The 20,974-nt window shown below is 35.3% G+C and overlaps 1 protein-coding gene across 1 annotated transcript; it reads left to right on the top strand.

The window, feature by feature from the left end:
• The first annotated feature begins 1,023 nt into the window (after positions 1-1,023).
• LOC120769226 (small glutamine-rich tetratricopeptide repeat-containing protein beta) lies at positions 1,024-2,224 on the top strand. Its single transcript, XM_040096123.1, has one exon. The coding sequence runs from the start codon at positions 1,066-1,068 to the stop codon at positions 2,008-2,010; it is 945 nt and encodes a 314-aa protein (XP_039952057.1). The 5' UTR covers positions 1,024-1,065; the 3' UTR covers positions 2,011-2,224.
• Positions 2,225-20,974: the final 18,750 nt, after the last annotated feature.

Genomic DNA, 20,974 nt, shown 5'->3' with positions numbered 1-20,974 from the left:
ATTTTTTAATCCTGAGGACCTCCTCCATCCATCCGTACCGTCAAATCGCGGCGCCTAAAGAATCGTAATATTGCCGTTTTTTTATTTGAAGTTTTTACATTTCTTGATAGCTGGAATTACCCCTTAAGGAGGAAGGATCGGATGAACCATCGCACGTACACAAGAGTTTATCTTAGAAGTGTCATTCGACCCTTACGAAACTCATTAACGGGGCATCTCGACAGGATAAAATTTATGTTATATTAACTGTTAAACGTATTGCTACTGTCATTGCCAAATCTGTATGTGGGCATTTGTTATCATAACATAATCATTTGCTGATAGCGCATGTTTTGAGGTCTTGAAAATTTATTTTATCATTTGCGAAATGCCGTCGGGTAGGTAGTTGATGTAGCGCATTCTTTGAGCTCTTGAACTCCATGAATCTTTTATGTGGAAAATAAAAAAAGGATAAAGATCCTTTTTTACAAATGTATTTCTGGGAAAAATAAGAAAAGGAGAAATATCCTTTTTTTACATATGTATTTCTGGGAAAAATAAGAAGTCATATTTTTAGACTACTATATAATAATTGCGGCATAAACTCAATATACCAATTGAAATAATATATTCAAAATGAGCAACTTAATTTTGATTTATGCTTGTATGAGTTTATTAAATGTAAGACTTCGATCATTCCCAAACCAATTTGCATAATTTTTCTGTAAATTAACAATATTAAACTAAATATTAATCTTTTGGAAAAACGTTATTTTGAAAATGTATAATCCTATAATATAACACAACCGTCTTAATACTCGCTCTACTAAATTTTAACTAAAACTTTAAATTTTCAACTAACACAACCAACTTGACATAATATCAAAAAATTTTGATTTTCATCCAATCAGTTGGTACAACTCATACAACTGCCCCATAAACGTAACAATCGGTTGTACAATTCGATGAAATTGGTACAATAATTGGCGCGTGTATGCCTTCCATAATGACGTAGTTTAACCGATTATTATCGATTACTTTTATCCTTTCATATCTATAAATATTGGCGAATTACAAATTTTCAAAATGGTTGATGGAGTTCACAAAGAATTTGTGCAGACGTTTATTAATTTTTTGAAACACCCGAACACTTCTCAAAATTTGTCCTCAGATTGTAGAGAAAGTGTTGATGTTGCAATTCAATGTCTTCAAACCGCGTTTGATATATCCGATGAGGTGGCATTGCAATCCTCGCTAGCTTCGGAAAATCAGAGTGAACATGAACGAAAAAGTAGTATTGATTTGTTTGAGATATTTCAAACTTTTTTTATTGATCGGAATCCAAAAGCAACACAAATGGCCGAGTCATTCAAAAATGAAGGTAATAGACTCATGAAAGAAGGAAAATATAATGAAGCTCTTTTGCAGTATAATCGTGCTATAAGCTTTGATCCAAGGAATGCCATTTATTACTGTAATCGTGCAGCTGCATATATTCGTTTAAATTATAATGAAAATGCTGTCACAGATTGTAAGACAGCATTATTGTATAAACCTACATATGGCAAAGCTTATGGAAGGCTTGGTATAGCTTACTCTAATCTGAAAAAATTTTCGGAGTCACAACAAGCTTATGAATTGGCAATTGAATTGGAACCGGAAAATCAGGATTATCGTAACAATTTGGAAGTAGCTCGCAACGCCGCTCAATTACGTGATTCAATTCCTCAGATATCAGATAGTATAAATTCTATGCTATCTTCGCAAGCAATTCGGAACTTAGTTAATGATGCTGAAATAGATTTAGGACAATTGCAGGCTTTGAGCCAAGATCCAGTTGTAAGAAATGCAGTACAACAACTATGTTCAGGGATACCAGCAAATAGTAATGGTCCGATGGTTTCCCCTTTACTTCCCAATAGTATGTTACAACTTTTTCAATCAATCGCTAGCCAAATGTCGTCTCAAGGAGAAGGTAGTTCGAATGACAGACCAAGCTCAAACACGGATTCTCATCCACCTGCTATATAAAAGCCGATTGCAGGTAGAAGAATGTGGCTAACGTGTTGGAATACGGATTGCCCTGGTCATATTAATATGATATGGTTAAATATAATATGGTGAATTTATGCCGTTGTATTAAAAATTTAAAATTTTAACAAAAACTTATTGTCTTTTATGTAATTATAGTGTATGAGCCATAATAAATATAGAGAATAGAGTCTCCTATCACTAATATCACTAATTCCGATCTTCTGGTCAAAATGTATGTATATAAAGTAGAATGAAGTTTTATATGTATTTTCCACTTAAATTCAGAAACGGCTGGACCAATTTCGATGAAAGTTTAGGACGATCTTCAAATGATCCGATTTTTTTTTAATCTTAAATGAACTATGGACGCGCACTCCTACTTGTATTTTTAAATACACATAGGCTTACGCTTCATATTATTTTTGCATTATTTAATATAAAATAAATGGTTAGAAACGAAGTAGTGAAGTGTTAGTGGATATAAAAGTTAAAAATTTAACTATAAAATTCATTATAAATGGGAGAAACACGCATTTTAAATAGTTGAATTTTTGAACTTTGAATGCAAATATCTCAAAACCAAGTCAGCGGCATCTATATGTATATATTTTCTTAATGTGGAGGACCTCCTCTATCCGTACATACCCATTTTAACCCCGAAATCCGGGGATACTATTCTAAAATTTACCCTATTCTAAAATAATGTTGCTAACACATATTTTTTAAAATATTCCCGATTAAAAATTCAAAAATATGTGTTAATAACACTTAGTATTTCACAATGTTTCACTAAATTTCTTCACATCTCTAAGCTATTGCATAGCTTCTATCGCGGGCCTTGAGCGCGGAGACCGAATCTAGAAACTCCGTAACGAAAAAAACCTCACGCTCCACGCCACATGCATATGTACATATATTATTTCTTTAGCACATTTGTCTGTATGTTTACGAAAGCAAATGCGAGCCATATACATATGTACATACATTCATAATAACAAGTGTCGAACGCAATTTTTTGTTGGTGACATATTCACATGTGTACGCATATGTATGTATGCATGCTTGTGCATTATTTGTTCGGAAGTGTATACAAATATATGTACATATAAGTATATGTTTTATAAGTATGTATATATTTATTATTGTTGTGATAAATTCAATTTCTATTACTACTATTAGTATAGCATATTATGTAAAAATCAAATAAAATTACTAAATATTCAAGTTCAAATTGACTGTAAATAGTACTATGCATGCATTCATACAAAATTATACTCATATCATAATTATTTTTACATGCCAATATGGAAATGCCGACGGCAAAACGCATAAGCATTTGCATACATTGCGAAAGCAATAATCAGGGGGGTTACTCTGTAATGCGATACGAATATGAAAATGTTCGCATCTTCAATTTTGGTACTCTGTAATTCGACAATCGCAGTAAATTTTGAAATTTTCGAATTTAGTTTTTCCCTTTCGCATTCAGTTTTTCCCTTTCGCATTAGCGATACTCTGCTTTGCTAAAGCAATTGTCAAACATGCGTTATATTCCTAATTTTTGTGCTACAAGTATAAAGAAGTCGCATTGCTTGAAAATGTAAGTTTCAAATATAATTTAGTTGTTTTAATTGCTAAAATATATAACGCCGTGCATATGAACTATTTTGCACAAATTTACAGGGAAGCACCGAAAATAAAACAACAAACTCAACCAAAGCAATTTGAAATTCTCGTGGATTTCATGAAGGCGCAGGGAAAAATTTAGTTTTCCATTTAAACGCAGCTGGGCCACCATTGCGCGACATTGCGGGGTGGAAAAAGGTAATTCCAATAATTGCTCAGATAAATTATAAATATGATTAAATGTAATCAATTAAAGGTTTTGGCAGACTATAAGATTCACTTAAAGGCAAAAATGCGACGAAACAAAAATAATATTTCGGAAACTGGAGGTGGCCCCTCACTTTTCATACCCGTATCACAGTTAGAGCAACAAGTGAGTGAGTTATTGTCAATAGAGGAATCAATAAATGGAATGAGTGGTACCTTGTCATTTGGTGCAGCTACAAGCAGCATGTCGGAGGTAAATGCAGACCCTACCGAACCAAATACACAAAACAGGGAACTACCTCAATGTTCCAAAGTGGCATGCATACCTCACAAAAAACAGCAGACTCCTCTTAATACACAAGAAAATGAACTACCACATTGTTCAAATGTGACCGCGCAAAAAGCAGCAGACTCTGTTTGAACAACAAGTCGAAAACCAAATTATATTCCACAATAACTCGATTAAAGTGTAAAACGATATAAATTTTAATATAAAAAACATTTCTAAAACATTGAAAAAAAGAAATAAATTAGAAAAACGGAGACTAACCTTTGAAAAGGAAAAATTTCTATATAAACAAAAAATTGATGAACAAAAATTGAGAAACTGGAAAATGTAAGTTAAATAACTATATAACTGCGAGAAACAGAATTAAAAACTACTAATTTAATCTGTAATTATTTAAATTTAATTTTCGTTATTACCATGAAATAAAAGACTGGATTTATTAATTTGCAAATAGCTCGTTTTAATTAAGTTGAGTTACGAGCATTTATCATATTTGTTTATTTGTTTTGTTTTTATTATTTTCTTTATTTTGCTCGTTTATACTTTGACATTTTTGGAAGTAATGCCAACTATTACATAAAAAGAAAAAAAGCAAAGGTGAACAACATTGTTAGTGATGCGTAAGCAATACAGAGTATCAATTGCCTATCGCATCGCATTGTGCTTTCGAATCGCATTGTCCTTCGCATCGCTTTACAGAGTAAGCCCCCAGGAATAATGGGATACCCAACTTATTCCAGTGTGAGAGCGCCTGAAAATAAGCGTTTTTTTATAACATTTTCCATTATGGCCAGATCGAACAAAATAACAATTTTTGGGCATTTATTAACCCAATACCCAACATTTAGAACGAATATAAATTACTAAATAGTGGTTATTTATTTTATGGAGAAACTATTTAAATCTTAAGGATTTAAGGTTCTTTAAGATTTAAGGTTGTTAGCTCTCAATCATTAAAAGTTTTTAATAATTTTCAATTGCAAATAATACTATGATGTTTCAAATTACAAAACATTTCATCAAATACCTTTAAATTTCACAAATTTATTTAATTTTCATTGTTTTGCATTTTTGGTAAGAGGTCTTGAACGATGCAACAAATCCTTCCGTTTATATATTTTTTTGGTAAGATTTCATTCTGGCCATCGCTCGTTTCCAATTGCTAAACGTCAAAACCTCCCAATTCAGTCAACTGTCAAAGTTTAGATGGTTTTGACGTTTAGCAATTGTTCTCTCTTTTCCAGTGAGAGAGGAGTTGGGCATCCCATTATTCCTGGCAAAAATTGAACCATGAAAATATGACAATGCTGTTGTTGGGAGTATCATAACGGGGCATCTCGACAGGATAAAATCTATGTCTTGCTAACTGTATTGCCGTGCCTATTGCCTGTGGAGACTCCACATTGCTTATAGCTTACAATATATCGCAAACTAATTCGTATGCCATATATCGTAAGCTATAAGCTGTCACTTCAGCAGTTTGACAGCGCAGTTTTCATTTCTATGAAAATTTCGAAGAGGCAACATATCCCATTTGCACATATGCCGACGGCATTTTCATTTCGGTAACATGAAAATTAGAAGAGCGAGTATTAAGACGGTTGTGTTATATTATAAAAATACAGTACATTTTCAAAATAACATTTTTGCAAAAAATTAATATTTAGTTTAATATTGTTAATTTACAGAAAAATTATGCAAATTGGGTTGGGAATAAGCGAAATCTTAAATTTAATAAACTTATACTAGCAAAAATCAAAATATCATTGCTCATTTTAAATTTATTATTTTAATTGGTATATAAAATGTATGCCACTATTGTTACATAGTAGTCCAGAAATATGAATTCTTATTTTTCGCAGAAATACGTTTGTAAAAAAAGGATCTTTTTCTTATTATCTTATTTTTCCCAGAAATATATATTTGTAAAAAAAAGGATCTTTATCCTTTGTTATTATTTCATTTTTCTCAGAAATACATTTGTAAACAAAAGGATCTTTATCCTTTTTTTATTTTCCACATAAAAGATTTAAACAGTTCAAGGGCTCAAAACATGCGCTACATCAGCTACCTACCCAAATGCTACATTCGCAAATGATAAAATAAATTTTTCAAGAGCTCAAAACATGCGCTACATCAGCTCGAACCTACCTACCCTACGCTTTTGCGCAAATGATTATCTTATGATAACAAATGCCCACATACAGATTTGGCAATGGCAATAGCAATAGATTTGACAGTTAGCAAGACATAGATTTTATCCTGTCGAGATGCCCCGTAAGGAATATGCATACATATATGTATTTATGACTCTTCATATCAGAGATAAAGAGATGTTTAACTCCTCTCTCACTGGAAGTGAGAGAGCAATTGCTAAACGTCAAAACCACCTAAACTTTGACAGTTGATCGAGTTCAGGAGGTTTTGACGTTTAGCAATTGGAAACGAGCGATGGCCAGATTGAAATCTTACCAAAAAATATATATACGGAGGGATTTGTTGCATCGTTCAAGACCTCTTATCAAAAATGCAAAACAATGAAAATTAAATAAATTTGTGAAATTTAAAGGTATTTGATGAAATGTTTTGTAATTTGAAACATCATAGTATTATTTTCAATTGAAAATTATTAAAAACTTTTAATGATTGAGAGCTAACAACCTTAAATCCTATTATTGGGTATTGAAAGGACAAAAGTCAGTTGTTATAATATTCTTTAAAAAGATTTAAATAGTTTCTCCATAAAATAAATAACCACTATTTAGTAATTTATATTCGTACTAAATGTTGGGTATTGGGTTAAAATGCCCAAAAATTGTTATTTTGTTCGATCTGGCCATAATGGAAAATGTTATAAAAAACGCTAATTTTGAGGCGCTCTCACACTGGAATAAGTTTAACATCCCCTTATTCCTGCTTCATATTCTTGGGTATGTGAGACAGAGAACACAATAAAAAATGTCTTTGTTATCTGTGTGAGAGGTGTGTTTTGTACACATTTTTCGCTGTCAAAAGTAAAACAAAATATAAACAAGCAAAACGGAATTCTTCTTTAGGAGTGTAATCATGGGCATCAGGAATAATGTGATGCCCAACTCCTCTCTCACTGGAAAAGAGAGAACAATTGCTAAACGTCAAAACCACCTAAACTTTGACAGTTGACTGGATTGGGGAGGTTTTGACGTTTAGCAATTGGAAACGAGCGATGGCCAGATTGAAATCTTACCAAAAAAATATGTAAACGGAAGGATTTGTTGCATCGTTCAAGACCTCTTACCAAAAATGCAAAACAATGAAAATTAAATAAATTTGTGAAATTTAAAGGTATTTGATGAAATGTTTTGTAATTTGAAACATCATAGTATTATTTGCAATTGAAAATTATTAAAAACTTTTAATGATTGAGAGCTAACAACCTTAAATCCTATCATTGGGTATTGAAAGGACAAAAGTCAGTTGTTATAATATTTTTTAAAAAGATTTAAATAGTTTCTCTATATAATAAATAACCACTATTTAGTATTTTTTATTCGTACTAAATGTTGGGTATTGGGTTGATAAATGCCCAAAAATTCTTATTTTGTTCGATCTGGCCACAATGGAAAATGTTATAAAAAACGCTTATTTTGAGACGCTTTCACACTGGAATAAGTTGGGCATCCCATTATTCCTGGTTCAGTCGTTGTCGAGCCAGCAACGAATTAACATCACGCAAGACTATAGCGCAAAACCAAATATGCCCTGCGAGAAATATTTTATGATTCTAAATGGCTTGCCATGCAGTGCCTTTTATGTTCCAAGTCTTTTAAAGATAATATAGAATATATCCTTAAAAGGCATTTTGTTAATTTTCATTATACTCTTAATTATTTATAAAATTTGCTTAATTTTAATTCCAATTTCTTACTGGACTACTTTTTTTTCGTGCTCACCAACACAGTGACAGATCCTCTCATGCCGACCACTGGCTTATGATTAGGAAATCATTATTGTTTAAGCACTTGAAGTGAATTAAAGGTCATATAATTTGATTAAACCTAAATCTCCTGTGTTTATTTTTCTACTTACATTTCCATACAAAATGTAACATTTCTATTTCCTATGGAATATCAAAGAAATCATTTTTCTTCAATATTCTCTGTTTGCGAGTATCATCATGGGCATGCAAGAATGATAGAGAAAGAGATTACGCAATGCGCCAGGTTTGCTTTCTGTCAGCTGTTTTTGCTGACGTCACGATTGACTTGTCGTTTTTCGCCCGCGCTTTTAAATTGTGTTTTCAATTCTGGTTTTGAATTTGATTGTGACGTTGTGAATTTTTTAAAATGCGTTGTGCTGTGTTCGGTTGTGCCAATAACAATAGTAAAAATAGTGCTACGAAGTGGAGATTTTTCCATTTCCCTAGGGATAAAACTTTATTAAAAAAATGGGTTCATTTTTGTCGTCGAACGGACGAAATCAACATTAAAAATGCGTGCATATGTGAAGCGCACTTCGCGCCAGAAGGCTTCGAAAGGAATTTGCAGTTTGAAATGGGTAATAATAGCATTTTGATTAAAATTTTTTTACTTTTATAAACCAAACACTTGTAGGTTTATGTTCGCGGAATCCAACCAAGTTGCTACCTAGCGCTTTTCCCACATTAACCACAGCTCCTGCAGAGTCTAATGAACGGCAGAAAAGGATGGAGTCTCGTTCCAGAAAAGAGTTGTTGAATACACTCTTGAAAGATGCTGCCGCTGCTGACATAGTTCAAGCCGACGAGGTTGGAGAGGCACCTCAAAACGCAGAGGTCGTCATCGATGAGAAAGACGAAAAAAGACTGCATTTGGAAGCAGAAATGTAAGTCCTAATTGATATCGATTAGGTATAATTTACTTACATAAGTATGTGTATTTCTTATTCTTTTTAGACAAAGACTGAATAATGTTGTTAGCACTTTGAATAAGTGCAACAACGTGCAGTTGGCAGAAATTAAACGCCTTAAGATTTCAATTAAGACTGCGGAATTTCATCGGAGTAATTTGGAGCAAAAACTTAGTTGCATTTTCACCATCGGCCAGGTAAGTGCCTCCATTCTAAGATGTATGTTACAAGATATACTAAAGATCCTTACATGTAGATTGAAAAATTAAGAGATGGAAACAAAAGGCGAAACTGGAAATAGGAAGACATTGCTAAGTCGATCACACTTTACTCAACGAGTCCGAAAGCGTATAAACTCTTGAGAAGAAACAACTTTCCTCTACCAGGTGTGCGCACTCTCCAATAGTGGTCCAAAAAAATTGATGTTGCTTCAGGTGTGATAGAGCCAGTAATGAAATTGTTGACGGCAGCAACTGAGCTAACCCAGGCGCAAAAAGTTTGTGTACTCAGTTTTGATGAGATGAAAATACGAAGGACTTATTGCTACGACAGATCAACAGACTCCACATTGCCTCCTGTTAACTACGTTCAGGTGGCAATGATAAGAGGTAACTCCACTCGTTAATTTACATGAAATAAATTTATTTCCACAATATTTTGTGTTTTTTTTGGGTTTGATAAGTAAATGGAAACAGCCTGTATTCTACGAATACGACTGCAAAATGACAAAAGAGATATTGTTCGAAATTTTGTCAAACGTGAAGAAATGCGGATACAGTGTTGTTGCTATTGAAAGCGATTTGGGTGGAGCAAATAGAGCGTTATATAGTGATCTAGAGATAAATGTGGAAAAGCCTTGGTACATTCATTAAACAATTAAAAAAATTACGACAAAATAATTTTAATTATGTTATTATTTTTTTTTCTTTTTTAGGTTCTCACACAACGGAGACAGGATTGTGGTTTTTGCTGATGTCCCCCACCTAATAAAACTTCAAAGAAATCATTTTATTGATAATGGCTTCACTATTAATGGAACAGTTGTCAGAAAGGATATAATTCTGAAGCTACTTTCACTTACATCCAACGAGCTTTCCATCACCCATAAAATTTCGCAAAAACATTTGAGTGTAACAGGAGCGGAGAGACAGAAGGTTAAACTAGCCACAAAATTGTTTTCCCACACAATTGCTCAAGCTATAACTCGAGCGGCTAGTTTAGGCTTACTAAGCGACGAGAATTGGGAAGAATGTTATCGGCTTTTAAAAATTGTAAGTAGAACGTAAAATATTAAATGTTCATATTTAATAAATATTTATTTTGTAGACAAATGACTGGTTCGACATAATGAATGTCAGGGTGCCCAAAGATGGAGTGAGGGAACGCTTGCACGCCTATGGTTTGGCTTTGAACACCCAAAATAGAATTTGGATCAGATGACGGAGCTGATGTCATCAATGAGGGTAATTGGCAAAACTGAATTGCTTCCATTCCAAAAAGGTCTTGTAGTATAACACTTTAGCTGTATATTTAACTAGCTGTTACCCTGTGCGTTTCGCTACACCTAAATCGAATAAAACTCTTAAGGGTTTTTACTTTGTGTTTTATTTATTGTTGTAAAACTGTTACTTATTTATAAAACATTTATAAAACATATTGGTATACAACATTTTTGGTTTTTCCACCTGGCGCGTAAATGAATAAGCACCTTGGTGTTCCCGCTCTCGAGCAGGCGACGAACAATTGGCCGTGGGAGAAACACGGTTCTTCCAAATTGACGCCGCTCACTTGAAACGTTTGCCCTTGCGATTTGTTGATGGTCATCGCAAAGGCAAGACGTACTGGGAACTGCAAGCGCTTAAATTCAAACGGCATTTCCGTTTTAATCATGGGAATGCGCTGTAAGAGTACAACTTCACCTGCTGCCTTGCCATTTAGTATTGTTGCTTCAATCAAATTTGGCCACAATTTTTTGACTGAAAGTCTTGTGCCATTACACAAGGTCGGTGACTTCAGATTTCGTAGAAGTATAATGGGGGAACCGACTTTCAGGACCAAACGATGCGGTGGCAGACCGGGGGGATCCAAAGAATTCAAGAATTCAGTTGGATAATTGACTACTTCATCTTGATTTAAAACGCTATCAATCGATGTACATATATGTTGTAGCTCTCCTGGCAGTTTTTCTTGACTGGCAAAATTGATTTCGTTGACGTGTACATTTTTCGGTGCCAATATTGCGCGTTCACTTAAATAATCGTGGCGTTGATAGTGTTGAACAATATTCGGAAATACACTTTCAATCAATTCTTCTTTCGATTGTAAAAGTGTACAAAAGTTGTTCGGCAATGTGATCAAACCGGTATCATCGATTGGTATTTTGCCTTCGCCAATGTCCAACAACTGCTTCGAAAACGCCGCTGTGGATCGATCATTTTGCAGTTGGACTCGCATGTTGATGGTAAGAGTCAGCCTTTGAACATGTCTCCACAAAACTGACGATTTTAAACATACGTTTATTTCGTCGGCAGGAGTTGATCGAGGAATGACTGACAAAGTTTGCCGAAAATCGCCGGATAATAAGACTAATGCTCCGCCAAAAAGTTGTTGCTTTTGGCGTAAATCTTGCATTGTTCTATTGAATGCTTCTAATGACTTTTTTTTAGCAATTGGGCACTCATCCCATAGAACTATTCCAGCTCCTCGCAAAACTTTTGCCATTGTTGAATTCCTCGATATGTTGCACGTTGGTGTTTCAACGACTTGGATGTTCAACGATAATTTCAATGCAGAAGCATTATCTTATCATAAGCATTTTTCTGCTGAATATTCAATTTGGTAATGTTAGCTTGTATGAAAGCACGCAATTCATTGCAATCGTATTGTTGTTCAATTTGAAGCTCATGGTCAATGATTGGGCGCAGTAATGCCAAGTTGCGCTAATGCCTTATTCACAATTGTAAGGCACAGATCTTCAACCAATATCAAATCAGAATTATACATTTGTAATGCATATAGCAAGTCTGCGTCCGATGCTCGATTACGCGCCAAAATTAATAAGTCCTCTGTCATGCAGTCTTTGTACTTATTCCACAGTTATTGCGAATTTGACGGAAGGCATGTAGATATTATTATGGCAAATAGTACGCGTATTTGTTTTGGATGAGATGTGAGTGATGCGTCATGAAGTGCGGTATCCCAATGCATATCGTCTTCTAACAAATGCAATCGCTCACATGCTTCACGATACGTCGCACACAACTGACCGTCAACAGTTTTCAAATCATCAAATGATCTTGGTCCGCGCACGTTGACTAATAGCAGACGCAAATAAAAACATTCGGCGTTGTTCGGATGGATGGTGTAAATGCGTCTTATGGCATCGGTTTTACGGACATTTGGATAACCGTCAACACGCTCCCCTTGCTTTCGTCGTTGAAATGTTTTCGATGTTGGGTTTCAAGTGAAATATTGTGGTATTTCGGAATATAGCAATGTTCTTGCAAATTCATCGTTTTCACACAACTCGAAAAAGGTAGTTAGTGTTGTCCCCGGTGGTCGTGCTAGAGTATGCATATTTGAAGTACATAAATAAAAATGGAAAAATTAACCTAAAACTACATCTTAAACTATGTATTTGACCCACACACGCATATGCAATAAGACCCACCAACAGTGTATTTGCGAACCACATGGAAGCACTTACGAAACAATAACAATACTCACTTGCTTTGTGTGTGTTGCACGGTCAGCAGAAAACACAAAATCGGTTCGAATAAATGTAGCAAATCGATGGAATTAAATTTGGAAAAAACACACAATGTTGAAACACTTTTTTTTACACATACCGCGCATTTTCAAGCGGCAATCCGCATGGCATCACATATGAAACAACAACAATACTCACTTGCTTTGTGCATGGCATCACATATGAAACAACAACAATACTCACTTGCTTTGTGCATGGCATCACATATGAAACAACAACAATACTCACTTGCTTTGTGTTGTACGCAGAATGTTAATCACGTTGAAATCTGAGAAAAATACACACAATGTTGAAACATTTTTTTTGATACACTCAGTGCATTCGGAACACTTACGTTTTGTATGTCTTGTTAAGTTGACAGTCATCCATAGAAAGAACGAATGACAGGCAAAAACGATCAACATGCGATGTCAATGTTTTTTATTAATTGTAAACATCCGCCAGTTGTTTCTGTTTATTAGTAAAAGGCATTTGGCAGGACTGCCAATCTTGTGGCAAACCATTCTTTCATGAGAATTTGTATAGGCGGGATGTATCATTTTTTTTTTTTTTTTGCAAAACGTGCAATGATACACACATTAAATTTCTTATGTGCACCCTCCCAACAGACCCCAATCACCCTTGAAAATTTCATTGAAATCGGCCAAGCCGTCTAGGAGGAGTATGCGAACAGGAAGTTTTGCCACTTAATTTTATATATATAGATTTTTTCATGTCTCAATTTATTGTCTTGTTTAATTTTCTTTTTTTGCTGTACATATTTTCAATTATGTTTTTGTTTAAGGAACGAATTCTGAAATACATTCTAGCTCTAAAAAATAGTTCTTTTACCTTAGTGCTACAATTTAGAGAATTACTTAAATCTAAGTGGTTCTTAATATAATTTGTACAAATATACAATATTAACTTCGTCAAATATTGCTTGTAAGGCTCTCATGTGCTCCATCAACATATCTGTTGGCCTTGAGAGCCATCCTTCAGGAAGGTGATCCACCCAAGTGAACGACGAACTATTCTCGGAGTTGGCACAAATTTCGGGGATAACTTTCCCAAGTTTTATCTGCCACAAACCATGGCCAAATTTTCAAGACCATTGTTGTTCAGCGTCTCCAAGTCCTCGTTTTTTCAGTTGGGTCAGTGGTATTTAGATCAACTGACACACGCTAAAAAAATATTACCTGCAAAATATAATAAACATACATATGTATATGCGTATAAATAAATGGAATACATGTTTAGTTAATTTTATACATTACAATTTTATACTAAATAAATAAAACAGAAACAACTGGCGGATGTTTACAATTAATAAAAAACATTGACATCGCATGTTGATCGTTTTTGCCTGTCATTCGTTCTTTCTATGGATGACTGTCAAGTTAACAAGACATACAAAACGTAAGTGTTCCGAATGCACTGAGTGTATCAAAAAAAATGTTTCAACATTGTGTGTATTTTTCTCAGATTTCAACGTGATTAACATTCTGCGTACAACACAAAGCAAGTGAGTATTGTTGTTGTTTCATATGTGATGCCATGCGGTTCGATTGTCGCTTGAAAATGCGCGGTGTGTGTAAAAAAAATGTTTCAACATTGTGTGTTTTTTTTCCAGATTTAATTCCATCGATTTGCTACATTTATTCGAACCGATTTTGTGTTTTCTGCTGACCGTGCAACACACACAAAGCAAGTGAGTATTGTTATTGTTTCGTAAGTGCTTCCATGTGGTTCGCAAATACACTGTTGGTGGGTCTTATTGCATATGCGTGTGTGGGTAAAATACATAGTTTAAGATGTAGTTTTAGGTTAATTTTTCCATTTTTATTTATGTACTTCAAATATGCATACTCTAGCACGACCACCGGGGACAACACTAACTACCTTTTTCGAGTTGTGTGAAAACGATGAATTTGCAAGAACATTGCTATATTCCGAAATACCACAATATTTCACTTGAAATCCATCATCGAAAACATTACAACGACGAAAGCAAGGGGAGCGTGTTGACGGTTATCCAAATGTCCGTAAAACTGATGCCATAAGACGCATTTACACCATCCATCCGAACAACGCCGAATGTTTTTATTTGCGTCTGCTATTAGTCAACGTGCGCGGACCAAGATCATTTGATGATTTGAAAACTGTTGACGGTCAGTTGTGTGCGACGTATCATGAAGCATGTCAGCGATTGCATTTGTTAGAAGACGATATGCATTGGGACACCGCACTTCATGACGCATCACTCACATCTCATCCAAAACAAATACGCGTACTATTTGCCATAATAATATCTACATGCCTTCCGTCAAATTCGCAATAACTGTGGAATAAGTACAAAGACTGCATTACAGAGGACTTATTAATTTTGGCACGTAATCGAGCATCGGACGCAGACTTGCTATATGCATTACAAATGTATAATTCTGATTTGATATTGGTTGAAGATCTGTGCCTTACAATTGTGAATAAGGCATTAGCGCAACTTGGCATTACTGCGCCCAATCATTGACCATGAGCTTCAAATTGAACAACAATACGATTGCAATGAATTGCGTGCTTTCATACAAACTAACATTACCAAATTGAATATTCAGCAGAAAAATGCTTATGATAAGATAATGCTTCTGCATTGAAATTATCGTTGAACATCCAAGTCGTTGAAGCACCAACGTGCAACATATCGAGGAATTCAACAATGGCAAAAGTTTTGCGAGGAGCTGGAATAGTTCTATGGGATGAGTGCCCAATGGCTAACAAAAAGTCATTAGAAGCATTCAATAGAACAATGCAAGATTTACGCCAAAAGCAACAACTTTTTGGCGGATCATTCCTCGATCAACTCCTGCCGACGAAATAAACGTATGTTTAAAATCGTCAGTTTTGTGGAGACATGTTCAAAGGCTGACTCTTACCATCAACATGCGAGTCCAACTGCAAAATGATTGATCCGCAGCGGCGTTTTCGAAGCAGTTGTTGGACATTGGCGAAGGCAAAATACCAATCGATGATACCGGTTTGATCACATTGCCGAACAACTTTTGTACACTTTTACAATCGAAAGAAGAATTGATTGAAAGTGTATTTCCGAATATTGTTCAACACTATCAACGCCACGATTATTTAAGTGAACGCGCAATATTGGCACCGAAAAATGTACACGTCAACGAAATCAATTTTGCCAGTCAAGAAAAACTGCCAGGAGAAGTTACAACATATATGTACATCGATTGATAGCGTTTTAAATCAATATGAAGTAGTCAATTATACAACTGAATTCTTGAATTCTTTGGATCCCCCCGGTCTGCCACCGCATCGTTTGGTCCTGAAAGTCGAGTCCCCTATTATACTTCTACGAAATCTGAAGCCACCGACCTTGTGTAATGGCACAAGACTTTCAGTCAAAAAATTGTGGCCAAATTTGATTGAAGCAACAATACTAAATGGCAAGGCAGCAGGTGAAGTTGTACTCTTACAACGCATTCCCATGATTAAAACGGAAATGCCGTTTGAATTTAAGCGCTTGCAGTTCTCAGTACGTCTTGCCTTTGCGATGACCATCAACAAATCGCAAGGGCAAACGTTTCAAGTGTGCGGCGTCAATTTGGAAGAACCGTGTTTCTCTCACGGCCAATTGTTCGTCGCCTGCTCGAGAGTGGGAACACCAAGGTGCTTATTCATTTACGCGCCAGGTGGAAAAACCAAAAATGTTGTAAACCAATATGTTTTATAAATAAGTAACAGTTTTACAACAATAAATAAAACACAAAGTAAAAACCCTTAAGAGTTTTCTTCGATTTAGGTGTAGCGAAACGCATAGGGTAACAGCTAGTTATATATAAAACTTTCAGACTTTTTATTTGCATTAATGGATATGTAGGTATGTAAATGGCAATTAAAAGTATTTGGTTCTTTTATTAAAATTCCATTTTATTGATATTAACTTTTGATGATATTTACATGTTGCTGGCTCGATAACGACTGAACGATAGAGCGTAAGCGTACGTGTGAAGTTAGTTTGCAAAATTTTGCTATGAAATGCCGACCACTGCTATATGTGGGCATTTGTATCGTAACGGGGCATCTCGACAGGATAAAATCTATGTCTTGCGAACTGTATTGCCGTGCCTATTGCCTGTGGAGACTCCACATTGCTTATATCTTACAATATATCGCAAACTAATTCGTATGCCATATATCGTAAGCCATAAGCTGTCTCTTCAGCAGTTTGACAGCGCAGTTTTAATTTTTATGAAAATTTCGAAGAGGCAACCTATCCCATTTGCACATATGCCGACGGCATTTTCATTTCGGTAATATGAAAATTAGAAGAGCGAGTATTAAGACGGTTGTGTTATATTATAAAAATAAAGTACATTTTCAAAATAATATTTTTTCAAAAAATTAATATTTAATTTAATATTGTTAATTTACAGAAAAATTATGCAAATTGGGTTGGGAATAAGCGAAATCTTAAATTTAATAAACTTATACTAGCAAAAATCAAAATATCATTGCTCATTTTAAATTTATTATTTTAATTGGTATATAAAATGTATGTCACAATTGTTACATAGTAGTCCAGAAATATGAATTCTTATTTTTCCCAGAAATACATTTGTAAAAAAAGGATCTTTTTCTTATTATCTTATTTTTCCCAGAAATATATATTTGTAAAAAAAAGGATCTTTATCCTTTGTTATTATTTCATTTTTCTCAGAAATACATTTGTAAACAAAAGGATCTTTATCCTTTTTTTATTTTCCACATAAAAGATTTAAGCAGTTCAAGGGCTCAAAGCATGCGCTACATCAGCTCGAACCTGCCTACCCTACGCTTTTGCGCAAATGATTATCTTATGATAACAAATGCCCACATACAGATTTGGCAATGGCAATAGCAATAGATTTGACAGTTAGGAAGACATAGATTTTATCCTGTCGAGATGCCCCGTAAGATAATCATTTGCGCAAAGGCGTAGAGTAGGTAGGTTCGAGCTGATGTAGCGCATGCGTTGAGCTCTTGAAAAATTTATTTTATCACATTGCGAAATGCCGTCGGGTAGGGAGCTGATGCAGCGCATGTTTTGAGCCCTTGAACTGTTTAAATCTTTTATGAGGAAAATAAAAAGGATTACGATCCTTTTTTATACAAACGTATTTCTGGGAAAAATAAGAATGCATATTTTTGGACTATTTAAAATGAGCAATGTTATTTTGATTTTTGCTAGTATAAGTTTATTAAATTTAAGATTTCGCTTATTCCCAACCCAATTTGCATAATTTTGGCATTTCAATAATGACTTTCAACTGCCAAAGTCTAAATAGTCATAAATACGATTTACAAGATTTAGTTACGAGACAAACAAATGTGTTACTTCTTACCGAAACTTGCATGACGCATGATAATCCGATTGAAATACCTAATTTTAATTGTATTGTTCAGTTCAAACGAGATAGTGTTTCAAAAGGTGGGGTAGCTATTTACCAAAATGAAAATGATATTACTAATATTATGACTCCGAATATTGAAATAAATATTGCACACGTTAGCGATATTAATGTTAGGCGCTCAGTTGTTGGAGATATTTGTGCGTGCTTATGCAAACTTAGAAATGGCCTACAAATAGTTATGGTAGCAATTTACATTTCTCCGAATCCAAAATTGGACGAGGTAGAGCATTTTATTCATCGCACTTTACTGGAGTACACTGAAGAAGGGTCGAAAATACTTGGTACAAATGGTAATAAATTTCCACTTATCTTGGCTGGCGATTTCAACATTAACTTCGCTGATAAAAAATCAGAGCGGTTGACAACTTTTCTAACAAAAACATTGAATTTGAAAATGAATAATGATCCACAAGAGTCCACAACAAAATATGGGACCACCATTGACGCGGTATTTTATAGGTATTTAGAGGATATTAAGTCGCAAACTTATGTTTCTTATTTCAGTTATCATAAACCTATAGTTTCAGCTACTGTAAGATAATAAAACCCACATGTATTTTAAAATAATAAAAATATTTTAAACAATACTAAATTTTTATTTATTTAATAATATAAAAATTTGTTTTCTTATCGGTCACCACGCTCAAAAAGTGTAACTTGAATTAACATCAAAGAAAAAGAAATACTGCATGAATAAAATAAATAAATAATTATAATTTCATAAGTTGATACAAAATGCTATGCAATAGCTTCACCGCGGCAGTGCTCGAGTGCCACGTCTTTTTTACTTTGTATATTTAAATATACACTCTAAACATTGAAATATGTTCATATTTCACTTTTATTTTGTTATATTTTAGCTATATTTATTAATTTAAAAATCACTTAGCACACTCATCGTTGAAAAGGTTAGATTGTTTACAATTATGAGGATGCCACATCTTAAACACCAAAGGTGTAGTATTTCCAACGATTTTTCTTTGTATTTTAGCTTGATTCTTTTTATATTTCTTCTTCTTCTTAATTGGCGTAGACACCGCTTACGCGATTATAGCCGAGTTAACAACAGCGCGCCAGTCGTTTCTTCTTTTCGCTACGTGGCGCCAATTGGATATTCCAAACGAAGCCAGGTCCTTCTCCACTTGGTCCTTCCAACGAAGTGGAGGTCTTCCTCTTCCTCTACTTTCCCCGCGGGTACTGCTTCGAATACTTTCAGAGCTGGAGTGTTTTCGTTCATCCGGACAACATGACCTAGCCAGCGTAGCCGCTGTCTTTTAATTCGCTGAACTATGTCAATGTCGTCGTATATCTCGTACAGCTCATCGTTCCATCGAATGCGATATTCGCCGTGGCCATCGCGCAAAGGACCATAAATCTTTCTCAGAACCTTTCTCTCGAAAACTCGTAACGGCGACTCATCGGTTGCTGTCATCGTCCAAGCCTCTGCCCCATATAGCAGGACGGGAATTATGAGCGACTTAAAGAGTTTGGCTTTTGTTCGTCGAGAGAGGACTTTTTCTATATTAACTATAATAAAAATACTTTCCAACATTTTTCAAGCTATAATTCAGTTGTGATCACTTTTTCCTTATGTATGTACATATATGTATGTATAATATGTGATTTATATTTAATATACACAAATAAGTAAAACTCTATGATAATTGAAAGGGAGTCGGTGAAGGTGTCGATAGCTCCACTGTGAATGGCGGTCAGTACCCGTCGGAAGTTAGTTTCGTCCAAAGTCCGCTCAGCGTACTGTTCGATGTCATTGACGTAGTTGAGGAAAGACCTCTTGATATTCCTAGGAGGCGGTTCCGCTCCAAGCAGGTGGCTGCAGGGGTGATTTCTGCGAAAACATCCTAGCAGGAACTGGCTGGACAGGAGTTCATTATGCTACTTAACCAGGAGCATAAGCCTTTCACTATGTAGATGTTCGATGGAAGATATCAAGAGGCATCCTGTAGTGGTCCGGAGTGCAGTGTTCTGGCAGGTCTGAAGCGTATTTATCTGCGTGCCACTGCATTCAGGCGATCATATTGGTGCTGAGTAATTGAGGACCGGCCGGCCGCTTGCCTTGTAAGTTGCCAACAACGTTTCTTTGTCTTTTCCCCATGTGCAGACGACTAGCGACTTGAGGATTTTGTTGCGGCTCTGTACCTTGGCGATAATCGCGGTAGTATGAGGAGTGAAGGAGCATAGACTCAAAAGTTACACCTAAAATCTGAGGGTTATTGACAGTCGGAATCTTGACGCTGTTGAATATTAAGCTTATGTCTATACTCCTTCGTCTAGTTAGAAAATATAGTCGCTGTGGATTTGGTGAGGGAAAGTGTTAGGTTCCGTGCAGAAAAGAAACGAGAAAGGTCGGAGATATAGCTGTTTACTTTTGAACACATGCCATCGATTCCATTGTCCGACATCAATATCGCGCAATCATCAGGAATGAGGATATGGAAACTCCCTCTGGCGGCTGTGGGCGTTTCGAGATGCAGAAGTTAAAGCGGGGAGAGAACACCACCCTGCGGAATCCCCTCTTTAATTCTTCTCAGTTTAGATGTTTCTTCTCGAAATAGTACGGATGATTGTCGACCGCTCAGGTAGTTCATAGTCCACCTCTTCATTCCTGGAGAGAGCGTAGTTTTTTGGACAAGTCCAACGCTACGAGGATCGTTCTCTCACAGAGTGGTTTCAGGTTAAGGCCACAAACTATCTCAGCATTTATGACGCTAAGTGCTGTGGTGGTGCTGTTCA

This window comes from Bactrocera tryoni, chromosome 2, assembly GCF_016617805.1.
Source record: "Bactrocera tryoni isolate S06 chromosome 2, CSIRO_BtryS06_freeze2, whole genome shotgun sequence".
Taxonomy (NCBI): domain Eukaryota; kingdom Metazoa; phylum Arthropoda; class Insecta; order Diptera; family Tephritidae; genus Bactrocera; species Bactrocera tryoni.
The sequence above is the reverse complement of the archived record's forward strand: the minus strand, read 5'-3'. Positions and strand labels throughout refer to the sequence as shown.